Below are 20,330 nucleotides of genomic sequence, written 5' to 3'. Positions count from 1 at the left end.
ACTGTCGCCTTTGGGGGGTCGTCGGCAGACCCTTGAGTGTTGCCATTCTAACTTCCATTTGCCATCCCATGACACCGCCATTAGCGTGTCCGTGATGTCCCATATTACTCTGAACGTCGCTTTCGGTTTGGCCATTCGCGCTGTCGTCAATAATTCCATTGACTGTCCCGCCATTCGTCTGGTCAGTAGTGCCGATGCGAATGCTAACTGTAGGCTTGCCTTGGGAAAAGGCCATTCACGATGCCGTCGGTCTTGATCCCGCTTTCCCCGTGCAAATGATTTGAAATTCATCCAGACTGGCATTTGCAGAAACGCCTATAAATCCACTTTGAATGAACCCCTTGACAAATCTTGCATGTTGGGTGCGTAGCCGCCGGCGAGGCTTACATATACTCAGTCCGTCAACGGGCCTCAACCTCACGTCGCAATGCAATTATCAATCCACAGACAGGTCAGCTATAAGTATCTATGCGAGATGGTGTTATCAAGGAAGTTCCGTTGAGAGCAACATAATCCAGTCTAGTATAAAGATAAACCGGACATTGCGAAACACAGGGGAAACAATGGGACAATTGGTGGAGGTAGATTTCTCTCCGGGTATGTTATGACCAAAAAATAACCGTTCACAACATCTTCATTCGCCAAATATCAAACTCCGACTCAAAATAGTTTTCTTGAAACCAAGGATTCTGCATTTCAAGTAGTGCGATTAAAACGTGAAGGTTGCATTTCCATCGCAGGCTGCCTTTGGTAACCCTGGGTGACTGGATTCATCGTCTGGCGAGCAAGCACTTCTCTTTCGTGTTGAACAAGAGCCGAGGAGAAGCACCAGTAAGATGCACAGCAATCTGTTGCGTCGCTGCCTTTTATGCCGTAGCGCTGGCGAATCTGGAAACGTTTGCGCATGACAATCCTGTGTCGCATTCCTTAGTGGTCGTGCTCATTGGCCTCACCTCGTGAAATTGCGGTTAAAAATGACGTACATCCAGCCAAAACCAGTAAGATAGGTGATTCCCATCATAAATAAACAGTCGCTATTGACCTGGTTATAGTTTTCCATGGATGGGTCTTTGATTCGGTGCGACGTCTGGCCGAAAACTTCGGAGCCCTGTCAGAGAAATGCCGTAGTGAGCAATTCAAATAAACGACGTACGAAGACAGGGTAGGAAAGTGCCCAGGAGGCAGAGTTCGCAGGAAGCGCAGCAGCCACACAAGCCATGGTGCCATCTATCGCTCTGGACGTTTTGGTGCTCGTCATATCGATTGTGGATGTCATGGGCCGGGGCTCGTTGAGCGCCGTTGTCGTGTTGAACTTTTGGTTGAGACATGGCTAAATACGGTGAGGCGTCGTTAACTTGGGCAGAGATAGCTTGGGCCGCCTTGCAAGATGGAGCACTAAAGAACGAGGGAACCGCAAACGCGGTGGATGTCGCAAAAGGAGTAACAAGGCCCCGGCTCTGCGCTCTATATAGCATTTACTCCAGCCCGTGCCCGCGCGTCCCTGCAACATTGGGTGGCTTTTCAAAATGAACCGCAGACGATTATGTCAGGAATCAAGGCAGTGGTGCTGGCCGGCTTGCTTTTCCGAGTTCTTTTCCATGGCGGTCTTGGCCTACACAGCCTGTTTCGGGCTACGTAATGTTGAGTGGAGCCGTCGTCCCAATGAAGAATGATTCGTGCGATCCCTGAACGCCTCACCAACCACATCACCCAGGAGCAACGACCCTGTGTATCTTATCACGACAAACGGGCTATGCGGACTTCATAGATTGTTCAATGAAATATCGCTCGCGCGATCCCTGACTGCAATCCTGGGTTTTAGTCGCTCGATGAGGAGGGTGTCAGGTGGCTACCATACCCTGGCCTGAACGCCCGGTCTCTTCTCAAAGTCTGTGCTCGAGAACGGGCAGTTGCTAACTCGTTGAGTATATTGAAGGGCTCCAGCTGGGTGTTTTTTTGGCAAAGACTATAAGTTAGAGTCGAATCCCGTTTTCTGGTCCGACCAGTGAAAAATCTCACTCATTTTCCTTTTGATTTCATCGACCAACCCAACCCTCACAGTAAACACCGAGATACCACTCAGCCAAACGCACATTCAACAGAGATGCAATTCTCTATGGCTACCGGTAATAAAATCCACATTATGCCTTGCTTTATACGAACATTGGCTTCACTGTGCGATAAGTGACTGAGGGACTATTTTTGAGTTGTTTTGGTGTTGTCAATTGGTTTCGTTTCGTTGTCCCTTCAAGCAACTCTTTGTAAGTGTATAATTCAACCTGTGCCTCGTATTAAGAATTAATTTGACCACTTGATCAACTCCCCATGACTCTAAAAAATCCCTCTTGGCTGTTGACCTCCTCGTTCGAAAATGCATGTTTCATGTCGATTATTGGTTGTTGGAGGAATCATAGACAAATCTACAAAGACGTTGCTATTGGTTAATTTGAAATGCTTTGTGACACCCGGATCTCGATCTCGCCATGCTGTCACTCGTCTGCTTATTGTGGTGGAAGCAATTTCTGAATAACTTGTGGACGGGAGGGGGGGACAGCCTTCCAGGCGAGCTGCAAATCCTCAATGTAGACCTCGGCGACGACAAATCCTCGACGCTTAATATCGTCCAGCAACGACATGACGCGGAGTCTATCTAGGGATTGTCGCATTTCAATGCCAATGGATATCAGATGATCTATAAATATGACGGCTTCCAAACCCGCGCGCGGCATTACTCTCTCAACGTGGTCCAAGGCGGAATGTGCGTGTTCTAGGACCCTTGATTCTTGGAACATTTCCTTGGAAACCAGGGTACTTTGCCAGGCAGGGTGGGCAAAAAGTCGGATTGTGCCTATCTTCAAGCAAAGGCAATGCGAGAGAAATATGTCGTAGCACGGGTCGTCGGTAGTGAGGGACTCCTTCGTAGTCTTTTCGAATTCGTCAAGAGACTCTAGCAGTTCCGAAGCTTCTCGTATAATCCTCTGGCCCATGGCAAGATGCTCTTCGCAAATTAGCGCTATGCCGTCGGCGGAGCAGCTACAGTTCATTGGCCGGGGATTAGAGCCAGACTCGTAGGTAATATCGCTGTTCCGGTCGAGCCACGCATGAGATCTGGTGAGTAAGTCAGCAAAGTGAGACACCCTGTTACCCTGAATGGCAAACTAACTCTGCGTTGATCTTTGTCATTGATGCAATAAAAGTGCATATGCACTCGAAAAGAGATGCATTGTGCGCTTTGTCGCTCTTCTGGACGTCAACAACCGTCTTGCGCCATTGAGGATCTGTAAGTGCTGTGCGGCGTTCGCGCATCAGAGAGCCTATTCCTTCGAAAATGCGAAAGAGTAAAAGCGTGGATTTGTCTAAATCTGTTGAGAACCCTTGAGGGCCGCGAGGCTGCACAATGTAGCAGGTCACCTGATCGAGTAGATGTAAACCGATGTTGTGGCTCCGATTACTCATCAGCTGGGTCGAGTCAGTCAAGAATGATGGCAATCTTGAGCCTTTAGGTGAGGTACCTGTAATACGCAGAACAAAACCGCGAGCAGCAGCAGGGGCTGATCCAGATGTGGATCAGGCCTTTGAAGGCGCGTCTGGATAGTGGCGTAGAGCTCGCGTTGCTCACTTTCCATGAACATACCATTATTCTGAATGACAGCCGAATATTTTCCTCTAGACTTGTATGCATTGGCGATACAAGCGAGGGCTGTTCGAATACCGCTGTCTTCTCGGAAGCATTGGAGAAGGCTAGGGGTTGAAAATAAAGCGCTGATGGGCGAAGGGGACTGTCCCACAAATTGGCGGACAAGGGCTAGGCATTCCATGTTGACCACTGTGGATGTGAAACGCCTCTCAGGTGTACTGATTGGAGTTTCCGGGCCGTCCTGTCGGACGAACAGTCCAGCCTGTGTTGCATCCCGAGAGACCTGACTTCGACAAGTAGTCGAGCGCTCTTTGCAGGTCTCGCATGGCCGTCTCCCATCACACTGTAAAGTCACGTCAATACACTGTGCAGAACCCCGGAAAGGCGTGGTTGCGACCTGCCTTGGTTCGTCGAATTCGACATGGCTCGCATCGACGCACCCGAAGGCGCTTGTCCAAAGGCCCGATGTTTGTAGCTCTCTGGCGTCGGCATGGATTCATGATGAGGTTACTTCTGGGTGACTACGGTTCACGGAGACAAGGTTTTTGCAGAAGTAGGAGTCCGCGGAGGACATTAAATACAGTATAGGGTATGTTAAGTAGTTGAAATTGGAGGGTTTGACTCGTTGCGGTGCTTTTAATCACCAATCAGTATCCAGTTGACGAGTCACGTTTGACTTTTAACGTTTCTATGCGGAAGATGGGGTCACATGAAACCGAAAGACAGGAAATCCAATCAAGCTACCGAAACGCACTCAGCCTTGTTCAAACTAACCGTTTTTGGTAGTCTTCACGCGATCCCTGCGCATCGGAAGTCGCGGCAAACCTTATCGGTATGGCCGGAACATGCCCCGGCACTCCCGGGTACGTGCGTAGGCATCCAAACTCAACACCAAAACAACCACGAACAAAACAACAAAACATTGACCGCTTCTGCACTATTTTCAGACTGAGTCAATCCTCTAGTTGCCGGCTTCGGCCTTCATGTTTCCATTGAGATACCACCATGCCTGACGGACCTCCAGATCCAGATCCTTATTTTTACCTGGCACCATGATGTCTCCCCCCTTTCCATCTTCAACGTACATAACGTTATCTTCCTGTTGGCGTGTTATGTCAGTTTGATCATACGCGCAGCCTACAGGGACCTGAGGAAAAGGGCATCTTCAAGACTTACAAGTCCCAAACTCAGCTTCAGTAGGCCGTCAATCACCTTAGGCTTGTATTCGCTAGGCAAGGCACCTTTGATCATGGCCACCATGTTCTCACTCACATGCTCAGCCTGAGCCATGGCTGTTCTGCCCATCTTTGGCCCGTTCACCTCTGCGATGTCGCCAAGGGCGAAGATGTTTGGATGAGCGTCATCGTCGAGTTGGAGAGTAGGCCGAACTTTGATGCGACCTGTCGTACCCGACAAGAGCGAGGGAATAAATGTAGAGAGAAAGCCTGTGTTTGGGGTGGCGCCTGTGCAAGGGATCTTTTTTCGTGGAAGCTTGGTTAGCTAGATATGTTGTTTGGAGACGTGGCTGGGGAGAAAATTCTTACAATCAAGTCAAACTCCTCTTCCTTGCCGTTCTGGAACCTTAGTGTGCCGCAGCCTTGGGTGATACGAAAGTCAACTTCCGTCCCTTCAGCTTTCTGTTGCAATACATCAGGTCTCTCATTGAGGACGACCTGTATACCCATGATTTCTAGCTTCGACTCCACATATTCGCTCAACCTCTCCCCGAACCTGTTAACTAGCCTCTCCCTCGAATGTACCATCAAGATATCCTTGTCGGGAAAGGCACTCTTAATGTCGGTTGACAGCTGTATTCCGACAGGCCCCCCTCCCACAATGGCTATTCTTTTTGCTTGTTTGATCTTTGATCTGAGGGATCTTAGATCTGTGCAGGCATCGTCTCTGTTGGACGAGATCATCCTTGCCGGGAGTGGTTGTTGGAAACCGGTGGCGATTGCCAAGTAATCGAATGACAGTTTCTGCCCTGACTCTAGCAGTGCCTCCCCGTCAGCAACGCCGACTACGGTGTCCCTAATCAACTCCCAACTCCCCTCGGGGGCTTTGCCAAATGCATCTGTGTACGGTATGAATGCCTTCTTCTCGTTACCGACAACGGAATAGCGAGGAAAGTTGAAGGTGAAGTTGAAGTGCGAGTTCTTTTCCACGAGCACTACGCGGTATCCGGACGGCAGCGATTGAGAAAGCCTCTTCGCTAGCTGTAGGCCGGCGAAAGAACCGCCCAGCACCACTACGTTGCGGGAGGCTGGCGAGGCTTGGTAGGTGAGTCGATGATAGGTGGCGTGGACTTGCTGGGAGACTACCTTGGCACTAGACTCGAATATCGCGGACGTGAAGTTGGTGAAAATACGAACGGAGTCGGGCGCCATGATGTAGTCGGCCAGGTAATATTCTGCTAGCGATTGAGGCGGGAGAGAGAGAAGCATGTACGGAACACTCTTCACCCATCTCGGACACCTGCGTACTAGTCTTGTGGTTTTAAATATGTTGCAAGATCTATAAACATACAAACTCTTCTCAATCGATCGTACAGCCTCCCGTCTTCGCCGATTCGTCGGTTTCTTGGAACACCTCCTAGTCGAATAGTGGTAGTGATCTGTATGAGGCTCCGACAATTAGGGGCTCGGACCCGGTGAATATTGGAGGGCCGAGGCCGAGATGTTCTAACCTTAGTATCCTCGTCTTAGCTAGACCTTAGCGCAGTTAATTAGCATGGGCTCTCCCCACACATGCCGCAGTGAACAACCAAAGTCACTATACTAGTATCTCCACCCAATTCCCATGACCAAATTGGAAGAGGTACTTCAGCAACAAAGTCTAACATCCCAACCCTTACGCAGAACTCCTAATTCTACTAGTTCACAATATGGGTACACTGTATCCCATTATCTTAGTATCAACGTGGACAAGGCACGAAGACCAGGCTAAACATAATAGGGAACAAACGAAATACCACTTCACCGTAAGGTTCAGGTCTTATTATTTATGGGGCGGGTCTCAGTAAACTGGGGAACGTCCGCTGCCGTTGTGAGCAACGCCTCCCGTTGACTTGCTGAAGGACTGATTCCGATGTTTCGATGATTTTGCCTGGTACAATCACAGGGTTGCCAAAGCCATCCATCCTCTCAGTAAGAAGACCGCTTGAATATACAGTGACTGATGGACATACTGCCAAACATTCTTCGGTCGTTCACCGGTGTCAGGAATCATCTGTTGTATCCGGATTGAGCCTATCTATAGCAATTGACTCACAATAAGGTGAAATTAGAGTGAGTCAATGCATTCCAATATGATCAGTTTGGCAACTTGCGCTGGGCGTGCACTTTCCCTCGGATGGTCCAATCACTTATTGTTCGCAAATACTGGCAATTGCCATAATGTGGCATTCGTCGTTACTGTCTCTTGCAATCATCATAACCGCTGCTATGTTTTATGTCCGTAAATGATGAGTTGTAATGTCTATTTGTCATACATCCCATCTGTGCCGACATCTTTTACACGCATCCCACTCGCGCCGCTCATATCCCACTCGCGCCGGACAATGACTGCTGACCCACACCATTCGCATCTGGTACAGTGGCTGCGGCCAATTCTCGTCTTGGCAAGCCACTCCGATCTCATCTGTATTTGTAAGTTATCTTGCGCAAAAAGCAGGCCAGTCCGTGCTTGTATTATCGCGTGGATATTTGGCCTAGCCAGGTGCCCTGTTCACTTTCAGGATCCTCTATGCTTCTTTAGACTCAAGTAGGCACTCTCTGAATCACGTGGGCCACCGTAAAATACCTCGAATGTCTCTTACCGCACTCTGCAGGGTAATCATTGGAAGGGTCAAGAACATATATATATGTGCTCGCGTTGCCCTTGATCAAAGTGGCAAACAGCAAGACACCCCCAGCCCTCATTGACCAACATACCACACATCCAGTATTTCTTACGTTGATAGCAATGGCATCCTCCACCAAGAAGATTGGTGTCATCATTGGCAGCACTCGAGTGAACCGCATCGGCGATCAAGTTGCCGAATTCGTCAAGGCGGTTCTCTCCTCCGAACGGATTGGCATACCAGTGGCGCTCAGTCTGGTTGACATCAAAGCCTTCAACCTTCCTCTGTTCGACGAGGCTGTGATGCCCGTGATGGTGCCCGCGAAAGCCCAGTTCTCCAACCAGCACAGCATTGACTGGCATGATGAGATCGAGAAGTACGACGCCTACGTCTTCGTCACACCCGAGTACAATTTCGGCATCCCGGGTGCGACTAAGAACGCTATTGATTATCTATTCCATGCATGGATTGGAAAGCCTGTACTCATTGTCACTTATGGAATCACGGGTGGAAAGAGTGCGAGCGAGTCTCTCAAGACTACCTTGGAAGGCATGCGTCTTCAGGTTGTTGAGCCTCGACCCGCCTTTGAGTTCCCCGACCGGAACCCCGAACAACACAACATGAGTCCGGGTTTAATCGGAGCTATGGAAGGCAAGCTCGTTGACTCTGTTGTCGCGGACTGGCAGAAGAAGACAGACGATCTCCTATCAGGATACCAGGAGTTGATCAAGAAGCTACGATGAAGCTTGGGTTGCCATAACATCATTATAAATAAGCCGAGGCGTGGAACGTGTAGCCTGAGTTCTTCAAAGTTCTGAACATTGGGCTTCCAGGATGATCAATACAATATAACGCAATCTTTCCCGGCTAGCATGGTCATAATTTCCCAGTTCATCAATTTGCAATCCCCAACGCTAGTTGTTCATTTTCCGGAAGCCCATACATCATGCCGCGACACCAACATCTCCCCACTGCAAAGAAGAGCAGCAAGACTAAGCAACACGTATGATTCGTAGTAAGGTTGAGCACCAATACCATATAGGTCAATAATGCCGAAGATAAGGAAACCGCTGCATTGTTGATATGCGGGCATCCATTCTGTCTCCAGAAGGCTGTGGGAATGTCTGGGGATTTTGCGAAAGGGTAGACCGTACACTCGGGTAGGAATGGCGCCACAGCAAAGCCGAGACAATAACGTTGGTAACCCACTTCTGGGCCACCCCCACATCTGGGCCACCCAAAAAAGCAGGGATCCAACTACCACCATCAATTTCAACCTATTGATCTATTTCTTCCTCTGCAACTACAATACAGCTGCCACTATCACTAGATAAATCAGACCTGGCTGATTCATCTATTAGATCGTCAACTTCGCCTGCTTCCACTTATGCCTTGTATATAGCCCGGATGCTGGCAAACTTCAAATTAGGGCTTTGCTTGACCTTCTTCCTCTTCCTTGCCTGCCCAACCTCAACCTGTTGCTTCAGCACTTAGATCTACTATTATGCAACAGCCAGCTTATAGTCCTTTTCCTTAAAGGCCCGTTTAACCTTACGGAAGAGCAGCCGTTGTGTATTGCCACCTTGTTGTAGCTGGTTGAATTAATCAAGTTGGCTCTGTAAGTCAACTGTCTTCCTTAGTGTTAACCAAGCTACTGCAGACGTATCTACAGCCTAGTTAGGAATAGGCTTGCTATTAGTAGCTATTAGTAGGGTAGTATTAACCGTTCTAGTTGGCGTAGAGATATTCTTAAGTAGTAACAGGCTTAATAGAGGTTAGGTAATAGAGATAGGCTACAACCCTATTGCTTTCTAACTACTCTTAACGTTCTAGCTAGTAAAAGCTGCCTGCCTGGCCTTTTAGTAGCAGGATAAAAAGTTCCGCTTGCTAACTACTGTAGAGTCGTTTTAATACTGTAGTTAACTAAGCTGCTTTCTGTATACTGCTTTTAACAGCCTAAATACTAATTAATCTAGTAGTTAAAGTATATAGGATGTATATAGAGGTAGAAAGAGCAGGTAGACGTTATACTTAAAGTATAAGTATATAAACTCTATTGTTTTATAACTACTATGCCTATCTAGAATTAATAGTCTAGCTGGGCCTACTACTGCTAGGCCAGCTGTTAGGCAGGTTAGAGGTAGGAATACCTTCTCTAACTATTTAACTGCTGTAGGATCTATAGTCTAGCTATTCTCTATAGAGGTAAACTGCCAGTTAGTGTAGGTAGATAAATCTAGTAGGAACTACTACTATTATACTAACTTGCCCTTATATATTACAAGTAGTAGTAGTAAATTACTAGTTACTAAGATATACTTAACTAATAAGGTCTAGGCTTAAGATCCAGGCTGGGATTTCTATAGATTACAACTTTTAGCAGCCTTAAGCACCAACCTATTAGTTCCTCTACCCTTAAGAATCCCTATTTCATCTATATTCTAACGGTTAGATAAAGCAATTACTTTAATCTCTAGAATCTTAAGGTATTTAAACTATAGTCTAATTATATTAGTAGAAGCTCTATTAATACGCTAGGAATTAATTGCTTAGCTTCTCTAGACCTTAATTAATAGGTTTCTCTTAATAAAAGATTAAACCCAGTTTCTACTAATTGTATCGTTGCTACCTTTCACCTGGAGGATTCTCTAGGCGAATTCCTTTAGTTGTTAATGTATTGGTAGAAGTCTTAAGGCAGCTTGGATCTAAACCCATTCAGCAAGGTAATTTTCCTAGGCCGTAGAGAGCTTCTATAGGTCTACAAAGGCAATATCTCTAGGTTGTACCCTATTAATCCTATATTGTAGAGTAGATCATGGAACACCCCATTCATAGGCAGCCTTACGTATGCTCTTTCCTTTAGCAATAGCGTCAAGTGCCTGGTTAACTTCATCTTCAGTATATTAGCCCATTATATAGTAGGCAATAGGTGTGCAAGAAATAATAGGATTCTGTTGGGTATTAGTGAAGCAGATGTTGAGTGTGTAGGAGGGAAGATGCTGTCGTTGAGGCATTTTTGGGTGGCCCAGATGTGGGGGTGGCCCAGAAGTGGGTTACCAACGTTATAGTTTGGTTCAAACGCGCAAAAGACGACACGAGGAATATGCGAGAGAGAAGCAGCCATTATGAAAGAGATTAAGGGTGAAATGGGACATCCAATGTAAATTTGAATGCATGTGGCCTACCTACATGTGGCACTGCCTGTGTAATCTGTTTTTTACTGATGAACTAACCAAGAATCTGGCCTGGCTTCACAAGCATGACCTAAGGATCAGGTCAGTCTTGATCTCCATAGCTTATGCGAATCTGTCTTGAGATGATATCGGTTATCAGTAATTTCACCCAATTCTGCTTCACTTCCTAGACTAGAAAGCGTTAGTGGCGCCTAACTAGAAGGTTCAAGTGAAATCAACTCACCCAGCTACTCACCTTGCTCTGGCTGCTTTACTGCCTTTTCGGGTGATGTTTGTGGTGAGCTGGGTGAGTTGGGTGAGCAGGTGCATGAATGCGGGGGCGCTTATTATTGGCGTATTAGTGTAAGCGCTAACCACTAACTGCTAAGCATAAGATAGTATGTATACACTCCCAAGGCCAGGATTTGATTTGATGCATACGCGGGTGTTGCTTACCTGGAGATAGTATGAGTTTAGTAAACAAGAAACAGAAAAGACACTTATAAGACAGGTGTTGAATAGTGGAATAGCCTATAGGCTTGCGTATATTGTATGTGGTCTAGCTATTCTCAACTGCCCTGCCGCGCGCGCAGCCCTTTTGGCAAGCTCCGTGAGTGCCTCAGGCTGCTAGCAGCGCGCGATCCGGCGTGTTCCGTGATCGCCTGACTGCTGCGGGGCGCGGGCCGCTCGCCGGGCACTTCGTGCCGCCTACTAGGCACTTCATATAGCTAGCGGGCACTTCGTACGCCTGGCGGGCACTTCGGGTACATCATGCCCTCCGTACGCCCTATTATTCGACACCTGTGTCTTGTGCGCTATCTCTGAGATAACTAGGGTAATGATTTAGACGCTAGCGCAGAGTGTAGTGCAGCAGTGATAAGCGTGTAAGCATAGCTAACTGAGGTCAGCGCTGACGACGACGCAGGCCAGCAAAGAGCAGGGTTAGAGAAGGCCTTTGCCATCGCTCTGAGCAAGCTGCTTAATATGGACCTGGCTACGATTAACCTAGCGCGGCCAGTCACTAGCCTGGGTGTTGACTCACTGGTGGCGATCCGGATCCGCGAGTGGATGCTGCGTGAGATGGGCGTTGACTTGTCAGTGATCAAGGTCATGTCGGACACGTACCCCATGTTGCGCATGTGCGACGACGTCTTGGTCACTTGGCGCAAGCAGCAAAGAAGGTTAAGGATGTGTCAACTCGCTAGGTACCTGGAGGTTGTGGGTCCTCTGGTCAAGATTCATTTTCTGGGTAGAACTTGGAGGTGACGGGGCTTAATATCGAGATCTCAGGGTCAGAGGACGAGCTACCTTGATAGGTACCTGATTGTAAACTCTGTCTTTTCTGAACGACTAAGGTATATTGCCGCCTCTGATCACGCAGGGAAATTATGGCCGTACTTTTGAAGTTTGGCATCGTGTAATGATGATTGCGTCAGGCTAGAATTAAGAAATTCCTGGAGGTGTGCTTGCCCAACAGCTAGTTCTGACGAAACGATGAGGGTGCGGTGCGTGTCAAAACAAATGGACTTTTCTTTAGTAATTGAAAGTTTCTTTCCCTAGAAAGGTGCCAACCGAAACTCGAAGCTATATTTCACCGCGTTTAATGTTAGTCTTGGGATTCGATCCGCTATTAAAGAGTGAACATACACAGTGACATTAACAAGCTCCACCCCCCTCCCCCCCCAAATTTTTTTTTTTTTAGACCTTCTGTAATCATAGCCAGTGTTACCTCTCATTCAATCTCAAGTCGCTCAAACTCCCGTTCTTGAAGTCCTTCTCCGAACATGATGCCCCGTACGTAACTGGGACCAAGAATCTTGTATCGGCCCACACTGCCTTGATCAAGTAAGAATGGGTACTTGGCGCCCTTGACCACGCAGACCAGAGTTCCAACCTTCAAGCCATCAGGCCCAATGCCCATCCGCCCGTGCTCTGTGATGAAGAAGCATCTCTCATCAAACTTTTCACGGATAAACTCCAGATACGGTGACAGCTTCTGCATCTCAACCTCCGTCAGCACAGGCGTCTCTGCGTCAGGTCGCTCTGCAAATCTAGCGGCTAAGTTGAGTAGCTGCTCCCATGAAGGGAGAAGACCAAGGTGACTCTTTCCTGATAGACTAGCAATGGATTTTTTGACGCACATGGAAACTTCACTCTCAGTGTTCGAGATAAAGATCCATTTGGCGAGATAAAAAGCCAAAAATGCTGTGAAAGATGGTCCGAAGGTCTCTGGGTCTGGATGAATTTGCCTCGTCATATCAGACAGCAGCGTCCGCCAAAACCCCTCTATGATGTCCTCGCTTTTTTCAGCCCATGGCAAGTTGTCCAGCACTGCCAATGCATCTGCGAAGCACTTCCCCGTGCTCGCGTCCACTGCCCTTCCGCCTGCCTGTGTGATAGTATCGACGAAGATGCCTGGTACGACGAGGATCCGAGGGTCTTCAGAGGGCAGCACGACTGGATTTGCCGTAGTTTTGTCATCGTTACCGCCTGCGTTATAAACGTTCCCACCAATGTGAGTCCAGTCGACGGGCCTCCTTGGGGCAGCAAAGTCTGGTACCCACGATGGTAAGCCGGGAGTGATTCGCCAGGATATACCTCCGACGTCGTACAAGAATAAATCTAGTTGGGCCGCTCGCACGTATTCAGTAAACACGTCAGCCAGTTCTTTTGTGTAGTCTACAGAGACCTGTTCCGTGACATCATCCCCAAGAAAGCTAAGAATGCTGTACACGCTGTCGTGTGCGTCGCCGGAGCACCGAAAACGGGCGTAGTGAGGGGCCAATGAGCCGATGCGAGCGTGCAGCTGTGGCAGCCTCATCAGTCGCCAGAGCACGTTGGGCCATACGAACCAAGAGTCTAGAACGCGCTGAGGTACAGCTGTACGGCGTTTGAGGGGGTCGTCGGGCACCGTGACTCCCCGCCACAGTCGGGTGTCAGCTTTGCTGATCGTGTGCAATAGATTCGACCGGCTGAATTCATGCTTGCCGCACCAAAAGACAATATGTTGTGGGAGTACAGTTTCCTGAAGGGTCCATTTTCGATGCCACCAGTTCCGATTCATGAATCTAGCCAACGAAAACCATTCTGCGTCGACTAGTTTCAGTCGATAGCCGACCTCCTCTATTGTAAGGCAATCCAGCTGGTCGTCGGGAATAGAACCGATCTTCGCAAACGTCTTGGCACATGCCCGACTGTCAGCGTCCTCGACCCCAAGCCATGCAATAGTTCGCTCGCAGGAGGAGAAGATCCGGCCCATCAGCGCCACCTGAGCTCCTCGCTCGGTCAGGTCGTCCTGATTAATGCATAAAGCGTCGATCCAGAGGTAATGCACGTCCTTCAGGTTGCGCCTACGAAACTCAACGAGGAATTCTTGGAGGCTCGGGGTAATGGGAATTCTTGTTTCATGACGCGTTGCATCCTGCGGGGAGTAGTTGACGAACCAGAAGGGCTGTTTCCCTTCATCACTTTTGACATGCGTGGTCTCTTGTAGAGGAATTGCAGGTCCCCAAGTGTATGAGAGGCACTGGTAAACTAGTCGATTTGGGTTATCCAGATCAGTTTCTACTAAACGCATGCGTTGATGGCACCCAGGCTGCTGCACGACCTCTATCAGCCGGATGCACGTCCCGCTGCTGAGCGGTAGGTACGGGTAGGGATGTTGCTCCAGATTACTTGCGGCCATAACGAACAGAACTCGAACGGTATGATACCAAGATTGAATTGTGAATAAGACTGGCTTTGCGTGGTGATTGAAATACTTTCATACCATAGATGAAGCGGAAGTGATGATACTACGGTTGAAACTGTTCTCCACCTCGGCTGAGGAGGTTATGTATGAAAAGGAGACAAGTGCATATGGCTGCCTAATCTGCAGTATAAGCCGCCAAGCCTGAATCTGGTCTATCAAATTGAGTGGGAGTGGGCGGCAGTATGTGTCGGCACATGTCAGATTGCAGCAGAGGCTGGTGCAATGGAGTTTGGGGCTCACATCCAAACCGTGTGTTTTGTATTGGATAGCATTCGTCTTATTCAACCATGCCAGCAGTAGGTTCAATACGTGGTTAAAAGATTGTGTAGTTCTTGCTTCACCGGGAGAGGCCCCTTGTCAGAAAAGGCGCCCTGCCGCACATTGGCCAACCAGATTGTCGGCGTTAAATAGGGGCCATTCCCATACTCATGCTTGAAGCCAAAGAGGGCGAGGCCAAGAGCGCCGTGCGAAGAGCAGTTCAGCGGCTGCAATGAGCGGCTTTGTACCATGACGTCGGGTCTGATCTTCCGACCTAGTGTTGTAAGAAGCAGGCCACGGGCGCTTCGAGAGTTCTGCGACGAATGAGATGACACCAGAAGCGAAGTAGGAGACACTAGAGTTTCTCGGTAGGACAGGTCTGCTTCGTTGGGCGTGGAAAGAAACGCGCTAGTTCTACAACAGCCTCCTCTAAATTTACTAGAGGACCCTGTAGAGCTTCCCTGACACAGCCCTTTCAGGCAGCCATTCTGGTCTGACATGATCCTGAGGTTTATTAAGTTTACGCTTAGTTTGAATAAGAAATGAACACCAACAAACCCTTCTTTAAGGTGCGATAAGGCTTTGAACCGCTCGCTTGTCTGAATGTCACGCCGTGGCTGGAGGAGGCGCTCAGACCGCTGTGGCTACAGTGGGTCTGCAAGAGTGCCGATAGGCCACGTGACCAAGGAAGGCTGGCGCGCCCCCACAAGCGGCAGAGGACATCCCACCGGATGCAAAAACGGGTTGCGCGGACAGGAAACCGAAAAGGAGGACCAATGAGAAGCATGAATGAATTAGGTGGGATGAAATTAGACACACCGTTCCATTTCTAGTCTGGTCAACAGAACATAAGGTGTATAAACATCGACATCACCCCAACTCAAGGTGATAATTTGAACTGCTCACTCATCACCATTCCCTATCGTATCAGCTCTCCCACTGCCCCTCATGCCGATGCTTGCACTTGCCGGTGGCACCTCGCCTAGCTTGGGCCGGGCAATTCTTACCGCTGTACTTGCCGATCAGCGATTGTCTTCCTGGGACATGGTAATTCTCTCGCGATCAACCAGACTCCCCACATGGCTTCGTGCGGTTGACGGTGAAAACAAGCGTCACACCATTAAAGCCGTTGACTATACTTCTGTCAACTCAATCGCCACCGCCTTGAAGGGGGTACACACACTCATTTCAGTAACTTCGGCTCAGGACGGTTCGCAAGCACAGATGCAGATCAACCTGCTCCATGCCGCCGTGAAGATGGGTTGCAAGCGCTTTGCGCCCTCTCAGTGGGGCTTTGGTCCCAGAGGCTGGGCCGATGTGACCTCGATGCAATGGGTCAATCAAGGTGTCCATGAAGAGTGCATCAGGCACAGAGATGTCATCGAGTTTGCCAATTTCAACCAGGGATCGTTTATGAACTATATCGGCCATGGCATGTTCGTTGGTACCGAGCCTGCCACAGACGAGGGGAAAAACCTTGCCCAGTTGCAAAAAGGCAGCGGTTATACACCTGGCGAAGACGAGGCCTGCCAGGGCCTGCACAGACAAGGTCCTCTGGGAGATGGATCGGGAGGATACCTCATCGGTCTCCACAATGGCATCGCGGAACTTCCAGTCAGAGAAGATGGCCAATGGCCACGAATCACATTCACGGCTTTGAGAGACGTTGGCCGCTTTGTCGCTGCGTCCCTTCGCTTGCCGAGATGGGAAGAAGATATGAGCATGGTCGGTGAAACCTTGACTATGGGTGAGCTTTTGGCTCATGCTCAAGCCGTCACCGGAAAAGATTTCAAGGTACAAAAGGTGAAGAGGGAGGATATAGAGAAGCAAATGGCTAGTCTCTCCCATGATGACTTCATGGGTCTGCTCTGGGCCGACTTTAATCTTGCCTATGTTCGGGATAGAGAAGGTGAAGTTGTTTTACAACCGGTGGTAAACACCTTGTGCCCGGAAGTGAAGCCTATGGGTGTAAGGGAATACATGGAAACATTTTGGGCTGATAAGCAATAACCAGAGTACACAAATCGGCAGGCCTAACACAACATTAGCTCCGGTAATACCAAGGGAGATGAAGACATTTTCCAATATAGGCAGATTGCAATGCGATCATCGAGGCAGTGGTACGAGGTATCCTACGTAGAGCAATTGTGGCCTTGGAAACAATAAATACGACCATACCCACTGAAGAGTTCGGGATCCCGTCCGCTCTCCCAGGGATAAGCCAGTGAGCGCAGGCTCTTCCAGAGGAACGGGATCCTCTGCTAACTAAGCCGCTGTCCAGACGGTCCCGCCACTAACCTTGCGGCTCCGAGCAGAATCGGCGCATGCGCAGGGACCTGGTACGATGTAGCTTATTTTAACGGCGGTAGCTTGAATTACTGCGATGCCCTGGGTCACGTCGGTCATATTGCTCATGTCAGTCACGTAAGCTAACGATTATCGGATCATTTTCGTTAGGTAAGGTATGATAGGTTCAACAGACACACGCTCTTCAACCCCAAAGAGATTCTCCCAGAAGTTGTGAGGCCATGCAATGAGCTGTACTGACATTCTCTAATAGAGCATGTCTCCAAGTTGACCAAAAGACGCATACACCAGCCACAAAATCGGGCCAGACAAGGTCTGTGATGCTCGAGAAGCAGCGGAAGACACTCCGGACCTTCCTATTGAACCATCATTATCTCTATCTCTTCCAGCAGGCGTTATAGACCTTTCCCACTCTGGGCCAAGAAGGCACGCAGTCCAGGTGAGGGAGGAGCGCGGGGAACGAGCTGGCCAATCCAAAAAATCACTGGCACCACACCGCCAGCCCCACACTCTCAGGCGTGTCATTTACACCCCAGGACCGCAGGCGCCTACCTGCCTCTCTTGCCTCGTGTGATCCTTCCTTCCTTTCTGTACCTGACCTGCGAGCGAGGTCTGAGTTTTCGGGTGAATTTCTTGCCCGCTCGCTCGCTTAGCCCTCACCTGCCCATCTCGGTGAATCCAAATGACCCACCTCCGACTTATTTCGAGATGAGGCCTCACCTGCTCGTCCTTTTCTTCTTCACAAATAACCTCTTCTTCACAAACAATCTCTTCCCATCTTTCCATTTCTCTCACTCTCACTCCCACATCCACACCCACACATACTTCCTCAGACACACATACACATACAAACACACACTCTCCCTTATCCCCTCTTGCTCAACCTCGCTCTTTCACATTCACACTGCGCTTCCTGGACTGCAATCTCGTGGAGGCTTCACTCGAAAATACCCTTGGCGATGCCACTTTCTCCAGGGAGCTTCTTTCATGTATGTCTCAAGTCTCCGTCTTTTGGCGAGGATGGTTTGTGCTGATGAAGCACCCAAGTTTTGCCCGGAGTCTGTCCATCGACATCTCTCCAAACCTTCCCTCCAGCGGCTGCAATCATGATTCGGCATAGGAGGACGTGGCTACCACAGGCACCGCAAGGTATTTCAGACAACCCTGAATGACAAGACTTTTTGTGTCCAAATCAGGACGCGGCTTCCACAAACCCACCCCAGGTTGGTCTCATTTCTTGGACTTTGAGCTGAATGCTAACTACCGTCTACGGCAGGTTTCTGCACATTTAAGATGTGTCTGCGCGTCATACCAGCTCGCAGCTGATCCAGTCTATTGCCGGCTTCTGTCTGCATGTCTTCGCGACCAAATACTTGCTAACAAGCACACCCATCCCTTCCTCCATGTCCTCCATCGTCAGCGCTCCTCCCTTGCGTGCCTACTGCTCTGACTGTGTCCTCCGGGCCGGCCGCAAGCTCAACCGCAACAATAAAAATCACGACAAAGGAGTAGCCCCGAAGCGCTCCTGGGGTTTCTTGACACCTAGCAACAGAAGTCACAGAAGAGGACATCATGTGTTCTCGCGGGCGTTTGATATGGGACTTGGCGAACCAAGCAGCTCATTGTTGGGCTTGCAAAGCCTGCAGCCATCACGTTGGACATGTTTCCAGGTGAAATTTCACCAGCCTGCCTTTTTCGACGAGGCTCTTCAAGCAAGAGCCTCTGCGAATCCCCCCACCCGAATGCATTTTGCCAGACATACCATGCATACTCCGCTTAACACTATCCGTAATCCTACACCAAAAAAACACCAAAGGCAGCTTTGGCCTTCCATACCCGATCCTCCCGCACTGGAGCCGGCAGCAGCCAACAGCCAGCAACAGCAGCGGTGGTGGCCTCAGGAGACCGCAGCTGCACCAGACAACATGATGGCTTCGATTGACGGAAACAAACACCACAAAACCGTGTTGTTCACTACAGCTCAATCTGTGGAGCTTCTACCTCGAGCGCACAATGGTTCTTCAGCTACAATGTCCCTCGCCGTCGTAATATCCTGGCAAAGCACGATTTAGAGGTGGGATGGTTTGGGTGAGCGGAAGAAATGGGATAGAGAGATGACCGAGATACGTGGAGGGAACTTGAGCAGGTTGAGTTGGAGGGGGAATGAGGGGGAAAGTCTTCTGGAGAGCTCACTGGGCTTTGTTGGCGGGCGAAAGGCATGGGTGTTGGATTACGTGACCAGAATACGGGCAGGCGGCCAGCAGCAGCTGCCGGCCGCCGGCCGCGGTAGCGGCCGCAGCAGCGGAGCCCGGAGATTACGTCTCCGGGCTGCCAACAGCTATATCTACACTTCCGCTGCTGCTGCTGCCAACCTTCTACTTTCCCTTCTACATACCGATTTACAGCTTCCGAATATACCATATTGATATTCGGCGAGCTCCAGCCCATACGGGCAGTCCTGTCGTATACAACAGATACCCTGTGATTCCAACAATGGGATAGGCCGTGTGCAGGACAGCTACCTAGGAGAAACAATGCAAAACAACGGAATGGAAGCATGTACCTCACAAATCCACTCAAGGAGCCGTAGATCGATCATCGACGCTTAAATAATGATGGAAGTACAGATTAAGACATCTTTGGATAGCTGTGTCCACACCATGATTGCCGCGATGACTTTTGGCTTCCGTCGCCTGCCACAGAAGTCTACCGAAAAAGTTTACAGGTGCTTTGCGACCCAGGGTTATCAGACTCTTCTGCATCGCCAACCGTCACATACCACCATACCCATTGGAGAATTCGGGATCCCCGTCCGCTCTCCCGTAGACAAGCCAATGAGGGGAGGCTTATCTAGAAGAGCTGGATCCCGGCTTTCCAGCTAACTCAGAACGTCAAACGGTGGCCGCCTCTGGCGCCGCCGTACCGTCCCTCCGTCCGTAAACTACTTTAATTCGCCCACCCGCCCCGGCGAAATCGGCTGTCGCTCACGCCCCCGCCATCTTCCTCCCCGGCCCTCTGGACGTCGCCTCGCTGCCACCTCTTGCGTTGTCGCTTCTTCGCCATGTTCCATATTCTACGAGGTATGGGCTGAGTTTCAATCGAAAATGCCGACTTGATCTGCAGAGCACTTAAGTAGTATCGTTCCCGATTGACGGCTCCTATATGGGAATGCTTGGGAGGGGACCTTCGACAAGTCGCTAAAGGCTCAATATTCTTCGGGACAAGTACGCTACAAATGAATAGTGCCGAGAAGTTGATATGAGATCCGAGATCTTTTTGGACAATGTTAGCTCAGATAGGCTCGTGTGGCACGGGGAATATGGCGACGACATCCTACCTGTCGGAGTTGACTGAATTGCTTTC

General features: G+C 49.5%; 5 protein-coding genes across 5 annotated transcripts; 2 read left to right on the top strand and 3 right to left on the bottom strand.

Moving 5' to 3' along the window:
- Positions 1-2,501: 2,501 nt before the first annotated feature.
- On the bottom strand, positions 2,502-4,137 carry EsH8_V_001073 (uncharacterized protein; the record flags this gene model as incomplete). Its single annotated transcript, XM_083273589.1, has 4 exons — positions 2,502-3,108; positions 3,164-3,459; positions 3,513-3,980; positions 4,039-4,137. The coding sequence occupies 4 exons, from the start codon at positions 4,135-4,137 to the stop codon at positions 2,502-2,504; spliced, it is 1,470 nt and encodes a 489-aa protein (XP_083126304.1).
- A 461-nt stretch (positions 4,138-4,598) lies between these two features.
- Positions 4,599-6,024, bottom strand: EsH8_V_001072 (NAD(P)/FAD-dependent oxidoreductase; the record flags this gene model as incomplete). Its single annotated transcript, XM_083273588.1, has 3 exons — positions 4,599-4,736; positions 4,814-5,113; positions 5,182-6,024. 3 exons carry the CDS (start codon positions 6,022-6,024, stop codon positions 4,599-4,601), a joined length of 1,281 nt encoding a protein of 426 aa, XP_083126303.1.
- Positions 6,025-7,600: 1,576 nt separating this feature from the next.
- Positions 7,601-8,221, top strand: EsH8_V_001071 (NADPH-dependent FMN reductase; the record flags this gene model as incomplete). Its single annotated transcript, XM_083273587.1, has 1 exon — positions 7,601-8,221. The coding sequence occupies one exon, from the start codon at positions 7,601-7,603 to the stop codon at positions 8,219-8,221; it is 621 nt and encodes a 206-aa protein (XP_083126302.1).
- A 4,162-nt stretch (positions 8,222-12,383) lies between these two features.
- Positions 12,384-14,228, bottom strand: EsH8_V_001070 (HET domain-containing protein; the record flags this gene model as incomplete). Its single annotated transcript, XM_083273586.1, has 1 exon — positions 12,384-14,228. The coding sequence occupies one exon, from the start codon at positions 14,226-14,228 to the stop codon at positions 12,384-12,386; it is 1,845 nt and encodes a 614-aa protein (XP_083126301.1).
- Positions 14,229-15,608: 1,380 nt separating this feature from the next.
- EsH8_V_001069 (uncharacterized protein) lies at positions 15,609-16,670 on the top strand (the record flags this gene model as incomplete). Its single annotated transcript, XM_083273585.1, has 1 exon — positions 15,609-16,670. The coding sequence occupies one exon, from the start codon at positions 15,609-15,611 to the stop codon at positions 16,668-16,670; it is 1,062 nt and encodes a 353-aa protein (XP_083126300.1).
- Positions 16,671-20,330: the final 3,660 nt, after the last annotated feature.

This window comes from Colletotrichum jinshuiense, chromosome 5 (genome assembly GCF_051148585.1).
Source record: "Colletotrichum jinshuiense chromosome 5, complete sequence".
NCBI lineage: Eukaryota > Fungi > Ascomycota > Sordariomycetes > Glomerellales > Glomerellaceae > Colletotrichum > Colletotrichum jinshuiense.
This window is presented reverse-complemented; position numbering and strand designations above follow the sequence as displayed.